The sequence below is a fragment of the Copadichromis virginalis genome, linkage group LG11 (assembly GCF_057382275.1).
Source record: "Copadichromis virginalis isolate Kocher_CV1m ecotype Utaka linkage group LG11, C_Virginalis_male_GT1.1, whole genome shotgun sequence".
Lineage (NCBI taxonomy): Eukaryota > Metazoa > Chordata > Actinopteri > Cichliformes > Cichlidae > Copadichromis > Copadichromis virginalis.
The window spans coordinates 6349846-6357514 of NC_140628.1; the positions used below are offsets into that span (position 1 = coordinate 6349846).

The 7669-nt window shown below is 46.8% G+C and overlaps 1 protein-coding gene across 1 annotated transcript; it reads left to right on the forward strand.

Moving 5' to 3' along the window:
• The first annotated feature begins 495 nt into the window (after window positions 1–495).
• LOC146697972 (uncharacterized) lies at window positions 496–4342 on the forward strand. The gene is made up of 2 exons (XM_085472910.1): window positions 496–889; window positions 1021–4342. Exon 2 carries the CDS (start codon window positions 2078–2080, stop codon window positions 4283–4285), a length of 2208 nt encoding a protein of 735 aa, XP_085329036.1. The 5' UTR covers window positions 496–889; window positions 1021–2077; the 3' UTR covers window positions 4286–4342.
• The last annotated feature ends 3327 nt before the right edge of the window (window positions 4343–7669 follow it).

Consider the following 7669-nt stretch of genomic DNA (forward strand, 5'->3'; position numbering starts at 1 on the left):
AAAAGTCAGTTTAATCTCAAAATTCACTGTTAAATCCAAAACACACCAGATAAAGAAAAGCGAATAGTTCAGTCTAACACATGTGCCAGTGAACCATTAAACGTCTGTGAAACTATGCAGTTATGAGACGTAACTTTAACCTCAGCCAAACCGATTTGCTCAGTTGTAAATAAAACAGCGAAGTAAACGTGACCCGACAGACAGAACCTGAGTGAATGAAGTCCAGCGTTTAACCACTGAGAGCTAAAACTAAGGTGAGGTTTCAAAGCTGTGTGCCGGTGATTGGACATCAGCCGCTGATGAAGCTGGTTCGCCTATAAAGTGCTCTGTAAGGAAACAAGCTCCAGCAGCTCTGCGCTCGGGGAAAACACTATATTTACTTATCTTGTGCAGAAAAATGCGCTGACATTGCTTTATATCGAGCACCGGCTGCCCAATTAAACTGTGACTATCACCAGGTAACCTAGGCGTGTTTCTTGAATTAGCAGCAGGTGTTGAAGAAAATATAATCTGATCAAACATTATTCAGCTTTAAATATTGTTCAGCTTTAAAGTTACTGTGCAACTGTGTAATAAAAATGTGCTCACGACTTTGGCCTTGAGAGCGATAAGAAGCGATCGCCTCATCCTGCAGGTGCATGATATCTGCAAGCGAAGAGACTAGAACACCCAAGGCCGATTTCCTTTTATGGAGTTGTTTTTCTGCTAATGCAGCACTTTCCTCACAACCCCCTCCTGTAAGTTTTAGAGAATATATACCCATCCTTACAGCAAATATTAGGAATCTCCTGATGTGAGCTGTGTTGAGAGGTTGTCTCTGTCTCAATAAAAGTTCACTGATTCCCCATCTGCTGCAGGTGTCCGGTTGTCTTCATTCTCCGCCAGCCTGGTTAAGTCAATTCCTCCTTAACATCTAAAAGAACCTATTTAATGAAGGAAGACGGGTTCACTTTGTGTTTAATATTATTCTATTGCTGTTGTTGTTTTTTTTTATATCCTTCAATTGGCGTCACGGAACAGGATCCGCTCCAGGGCAACTGGAACGGATGGGAGGACATCGGCAGTGGTCTGAGTGAACGGAGTTTGGACAAAAGCTGTGTGCACACAAAAACAAGGTAAGCAGACCTTTTATTTCTGCTATATTGAACATTATAAAAATACTTAGTGTCCAAACTCCTAGTAATTCATAACCAAAATTGTCTGGCTTACTTAAGGCTTGTTGAGAATCAGACAAGTGAATAAGAGATAAGTGAATAAGAAATAAGTGAATAAGTGAATAAAGATAAGAGTGAACTGAGGTCTGACCACGGTTGCAGCCGACGGGTTGCTCTCCGGTGTCGGATAAATACCTCAGTGCAGGTCTGGGACCTTGAAAGGGTTTATTAGTAACGCCTTTCTAAACAAATTAAAAGGTTAAAGGCCTTGAGAATATTTTTTAGTAATATTCTCTAAACTACAGAAGGGTTAGGAAGGCCCAGAGGACTTTATTAGAAAAGATCCTCTAAAACTTAAAAAGGAGAAGTACTGGTTGGAGTCCAAAGGAGGGGTCCCTTTGATCAATAGGAGAAAACGGATCTCTTCTTAAAACCCCGATGATTTTAGTGTTTTAAATGTTTTGATGTTCTGTTTGATATTGGACACACATAAATACACGCTGAATGCTTGCTGTGGAACACTGGGCAGGACAGTTTGGTTCTCCGTTGTTCACAGATTACACAATTAAAGGAACTAGGTTCCTCTTTTGGTTAAAATAATACACCACACATAGAATTTTTTTTTTTACACATTTATTACATACATAAGGAGGGTAATGAGTGACTGCAGGTAATGTATGAAGTGTGAATGAGACGTGTGAACAAGGTGACAACCAACTAGCACCCCTATCAGGAAGCTCTAGGCAAGGTTACCCGCCAGACTCCGGTTTGGTAGAAGCTTGGTAACACCTGAAGGGATATTTCAGTGCTGACTCACCTTTAAAGCAGCGCCCCAGCTGTTAGTGCCTAACAGAGGCAGAAACCCAGCTGGCCCAAATTCTCCTTTAAAATCAATAAAAGAACACTCCTCCATTGACAGTAAAATGGATGGAGAATTAGATCGAGAAACTAATGATGATGGTTGGGGTCCCGGTGTTATTCTTAGCACATTGGGAGAACAATTAACATGTGTTGAGACAGTCATCAACTCCACACACCAGCCTAAAGAAGCAAAAAAGCAGAAAGAGTCATTGAGGAAAACAGCTGAAAGGTTAATGAAAGAAAAGGGAAAGGACGAGGGGAGTAGTGGTAATTGGGGAATAATTTGGCAGAATAAGGCTATGCAGGCAAAAGAGAAAGAGGAAGAAGCCAACTCAGCAGCAGCAGGTGCAGGTGTGATGAGCGGGGTGAGACACAGAAAGGAAGCAGTTAAGCACGCAGGCCGCAAAGCTAAATTTAATCACTGGGTGTGTTTATGGGAAACTGCAAAACCACACATGAAGAAAAATAGGTCTCAGCCACCTCCCTATTCTGCCTCAACTCCTCCCTCAGCAGGCATATATCCGGTACTTAATATCTCTGGTGGAATAATGACTATTGGAGAAGAACCGCCCGTAGCTCCAACTCCCATAGATACCAAGCATTTTTGCCCAGGAAGCTCCTCTCTGTCGGCGACATCCTCAGCTAGTAGTAGAGCCCCCTCTTCTATGTCCCATTGTTCTGGAACCGGATCTGAGGGCCTAACTGACCCATTTGCGAGCGCACCATTTGCGGTTCGAATGAACAGACAGGAACCCACTGAACAACAATTAACTGATCTAGAAGCAGCATTACGCAGCTGCTTAAATGAACATAGGTCAGTGGTCCAGGTGAATAATCGTGTTGCGTCAGCCCCTCTTTCCCGGTCCAACCCCTTTGCCAGCACTCCTGTCGCTGTTAAGGGAGATCTGACCGCTACTGCAAAAACTGAGCCTGGCACTTCACCAAATGTCACAGTTACCATGTCTTTGGTGGGCCGTCAGGATCCGGAAACACAGATGAGTTTAGCCCACGTTTTTGCTGACACTGCTACCCCACCAGGCGGGGGAAAAACTGAGGATACTGATGATGAACTCAGTGACCTTAACAATACACCCCTCTCTACCTCTCCCAGTTTAGGATATCAGACTAGATCTAAGGGCCCTGTGCCTCAGCCTCCAGGCATGTTTCCCCTGGTCCAGACTAAAGCGCAACGTACACCAGTGTATCAACCTTATTCATTCGGAGATGTCCAGGCCCTAGTGGACAAACTCCCTGACATAATGGAGGGAGGGAATGCCTGGTTGGCTGGTTTGGATAAATACACAGCTGGACAGGACCTCGCACTGGGAGATTTTAGAGCTATTATAACTAGGTGCACATCCCGATCTCAGGCAGCGGACCTGGAACAAAATGCGGGTACTACCATGCATGAGAACGAGGTGCCACTAATGCAGGCCTTGAGGTTTATTGGACCGGCCCTGCGCAAACAATTCCCACCCAAAAATCAAGGCACCTTACAGAAATTTAAATGGGAGGGAAAGCAAAATCCCACCCATTATCTAAATCAGGCTGTTGAAGACTGGGTGAACCATACAGGTCATCACCCCAGTAGGACTTGTTCACAGAGCATGTGGTTTAGAAGGGCGGTGCTGAGGGGCATTCCGGAGTCAGTAAGCCAGAAAATGGAGGATAATCCTGATTTGCAGGACTGTGACTTTGCAATCTGGAAGAAACATTTGATTTTTAATCTTAACAAAGTGCAGATTAAGTCTGATGATAAAGCGGAGAGCGTCGAAGATTTACAGTTGCAACTGTTGAAGGTTCAGCTGCAGAAAGCTAAAAACGACCTGGGTGGAAAAGGTGACAAGCCTAAAAAGCAGCTTGTGGCCGCTGCGGCTCCCCCTCCTGGTCCAGTTGCCCCTGATTTGTATCCGAACCCATGGCCAACTGATCCACAGCCCCCCCAGTATGGTGCTTATCACTCCCCGGCCCCTTATGGGCAGAGAGGTTCCCCATTTGGAGGAAACAGAGGTGGTTTCAGGGGAAGGGGTCAGATGGGAGGTGGTAGGGGAGGCCAGATGTATGTTTGTTTCCGGTGTGGACAACCTGGACACTGGGCTAAAGCGTGCCCTTTGAACCCGGCTGCTGGAAGAGGCAGGGGAGCCCGTGGTGGGCCCTATCAGCATCCTGGCCACAGAGGTGGACCTCGTGGTGCTTTAGTTGAAGTGCCCCCGGCCCCACAGATGCCTGTGATGGGGTGGGAGTACTACGAGGGTGGTCCCCAGCTATAGGACACCCCACAGACTGCCCAGGACGGTGAAGGGACAACGGCGGACCCTATGCTGTCCATAACTGTAGATAGAAGAAGAAGCAGCTTTTTAGTGGACACTGGAGCTACGTACTCCACCATTAAGGATGTTGCTCGTGAAAGACTTACTGACAGAGTGATTACAGTGGTGGGCATATCTGGGGAACCTAAAACTCTGCCTTACACCGTGCCCCTACCCACAAAGGTTGGAGATCAGACCTTGTTACACAGCTATGTTTGTTCAAAACAGGCGCCTGTGAATTTACTGGGAAGAGACTTGTTGATTAAATTAGGAGCCACAATACTCTGCTCTTCACAAGGCCTAACTGTGACTCTCCCTACTGGGGTTGTACTTCCCTGCTCTGATGGGCCAGAGGGAGGTGGTCAGTTTCTGCTGCAACCCTCCTCCTGTTTGACGGACTCTGCTGACATCTACTGGGCATTATTGGAAGTTGAAACACCTGCTGAACCAGGAGTTTGTACTGCTTTTCAGCAATGGCGGCCGTGGCTCTCACTCCTACATCCTTATGTCCCTCCCCCTGACCCACCTCATGTTACACTGTTTTATGACAGGCATGACACCACCTGGTACCAGCACATGTTCCAAGAGCAGTGTGAGGGGCGGGCTTGGTCTCTGAACATGTCGTGCATTTTTGCGGCACCGGAGGGAGTGGCAGCAGCGGTTACTTTTACAACAGATCAATTACAGTGGTACATGATGTCTGATGAGGCAGCTCCCCATGTGTCACTGGCCTTACATCCTGGACACCAGGCTAAGGAGCTGGGTGGAATGGTTAAACGTTCCCTTGCGGCCACTGACTGGACACCTACAAAACTCCCACAGGTTTTGTTTTCTCCATCTACCAACACATACCAAATTTTAAATGATTGCTTTAATTCCTCAACACTGCAACATAGAGTGGTCGGCGGGTCACATGGCAGAGAACACACAGACCACTGTGATGCTGCGCCTTTACTCGACTCTCTTCCAGATTGTTTGTGGTCCCATGGACCCACAGATGTAGGTTTAGTTGATGTGGAGCCAGTCTCTTTTCAACTGTCATCTGCTACCCCTTTGTGGCAGCCTCAGTACCCACACAGACCGGAGGCTGAGGCTGGGATTGCAGAAACAATTTCTGGTTTGGTCACTGCCGGTGTCTTGGAGCCCTCCTGCTCTAAGTGGAACACGCCCATCCTACCCGTTGAGAAAAAAGGCACGGGGAAGTTCAGAATGGCACATGATTTGAGAAGGATTAATGCCTTACTTGGCACTCCTACTTTGCCTGTGCCTAATCCTTATGTTGCCTTGACCAACCTCCCACCATCTCATGCCTGGTTCACCTGCATTGACTTGGCTAATGCCTTTTTCTGCCTCCCACTTCGTGAGTCACTGCGTGACATTTTCTCATTTACATTTAGAGGCCGACAATGGCGTTACACTCGCTTACCACAGGGATTTGCCCTCTCCCCAGGACTGTTTAATCAGTGTTTGAAAGAACTTTTACAAACCACCCCACTACCATCTGACTGTATGTTAATACAATATGTGGATGACCTTTTGCTGTCTGCCCCCACGGCTGACATCTGCTTGGAGGCCACCAGAGTGGTACTTCACCACCTGGCCAACACAGGTTTTAAAGTGAGCAAAAACAAACTACAGATTGCAAGAAAACAGGTTTCTTTTCTAGGCCGCATGGTCTCACAGTCCGGTATTTCCTTGTCCCCAGAACACAGGAACTCCATTTTGCACCATCCAAAACCTCTAACTGTAAAAGACATGTTGTCATTTTTGGGCCTGACTGGTTACAGCAGGACCTATGTCCCAGACTATGTTGGCCTTACTTCCCCTTTGCGCGCTTTGGTAAATGAACAAGGCATGAGAAACCTCTCTGCTCCCCTCTCATGGACTACAGAAACAGAACAGGCGTTTATAAAGTTAAAACAACAGCTTTCTGTCGCCTCTGACCTTGCTGTGCCAGATTATGCTTTGCCTTTTCATCTTGATGTTTCTGGAACTGGAACCCATATCAATGGTATCCTGTTCCAGAAAAAAGGGGGAGAGAGAAAAGTGTTGACATATGTAAGCGTAATGCTTGACAACACTGAAAAACGCCACCCACCGTGCACACAACACGTTTCTGGACTTGCAAAAATCATTCAGAAAACAGCACACATAGTGATGAACCACCCACTAAAAATTTTGACATCACACAGTGTGGTGGCCTACGTCTCCTCACAGGCCTTCACACTCACTTCACTCAGGCAGAGACGCCTCAGTACCATTTTGGAAGCACCACACATCACCTACTCACATGAAGGCATAAACATGGCTGATCACATGGGATCGGGGGAACCACATATGTGTGAAGAGGTTGTGCAGGTACAGGAGAAAATCAGGCCAGATTTGCAGGCAGAACCTCTAATGGATGCAGAAAAAGATTGGTTCACAGATGGATGTTGTTTCAGAACTGAAAGTGGAATGTTGAAGGCTGCATGGGCAATAGTGGAACAGACAGACATGAGATGGAAAACAGTGAAAGCAGAGCAGTTGACAGGACAACAGTCTGCACAGAGAGCTGAACTGAGAGCGGTGATTGAAGCCTTAAGGATGGGAAAGGGACAGAAAGTGAATATATACAGTGATTCAGCTTATGCTGTGGGAGCAGTGCATGTGGAGCTCAAGCAGTGGCTAAGAGCTGGTTTTTTGACAGCCAGCGGAAAGCCTATTAAACATGAGATGGAAATGAGGGAATTAGCGGAAGCACTGTTGTTACCTGTTAAGGTGGCAGTGGTAAAATGCAAAGGACACAGTGCCGGATTGGACTTAGTGGCATTAGGTAACAAACAGGCCGACTTAGTAGCTAAGCAGACAGCTGGTTACTTACCCTCCCTGATTATGGTAATGGACCCAGAAGCCACACCCCCTCCAGAAAGACCACCCATACAACTAGGCCTAGCCACAATCAGAGAGTTACAGGACAAAGCCAGCCCCCAGGAAAAATCATTATGGGTAACAAGAGGGGCCACAAACACAGATGTTTGGCGTGGCCCAGATGGAAGGCCCATTCTACCGCCAGGGGTCAGACAGACAGCAATGGAAGAGGCACATGGAGTGGGGCATGTGGGACCTGCACAAATGATGAGGAACTTAGCTGCCTGGTGGCACCCTTATCTAAAAGACATGACAAAATACATGGTTAAAACCTGTAAGGAGTGCAACCAATTTGGAATCAAGCCCGCCTTCAAGCCAATAGCAGGGTACTTCCCCATCCCACTTTGCCCAGGGAAAGAAATAATCATTGATTACACAGACATGGTGGACAGAGTAGGTAGTTACAGGTACCTGCTGGTGGCTGTGGATGCATTT